The sequence below is a fragment of the Penaeus monodon genome, chromosome 34 (genome assembly GCF_015228065.2).
Source record: "Penaeus monodon isolate SGIC_2016 chromosome 34, NSTDA_Pmon_1, whole genome shotgun sequence".
Lineage (NCBI taxonomy): Eukaryota > Metazoa > Arthropoda > Malacostraca > Decapoda > Penaeidae > Penaeus > Penaeus monodon.
In genome coordinates, this window is record NC_051419.1 from 6,470,174 (window position 1) to 6,470,394 (window position 221).

The window sequence follows — 221 nt, forward strand, 5'->3', positions numbered from 1 at the left end:
GGGTTTTCTTGCCTCCTTGGGTCTCTGTCAGATCCTTCACATTGCTGGTTCTTGGCTATCATTCTTGGGTGTGAGGTTGGTAGTGATACAGTAATTATTATAATGGTAATAATGATAGTGCTAATTGTAGTAAATGAGATGAATGGAAATGATAGTAATCGTGAAAATGATAATAAGAGTTATAATATAAAACGATAATAGAATAAGGGGGGGGGGATGCC

At 36.7% G+C, this 221-nt stretch overlaps 1 protein-coding gene across 1 annotated transcript in view; it reads right to left on the reverse strand.

Moving 5' to 3' along the window:
* Positions 1 to 62, reverse strand: part of LOC119594799 — a 139,930-nt gene extending 139,868 nt beyond the window's left edge. Inside the window, exon 1 of the mRNA XM_037943889.1 lies at positions 13 to 62. Coding sequence (XP_037799817.1) covers positions 13 to 62 — 50 coding nt within the window. The remainder of the gene's footprint in view (positions 1 to 12) is intronic.
* Positions 63 to 221: the final 159 nt, after the last annotated feature.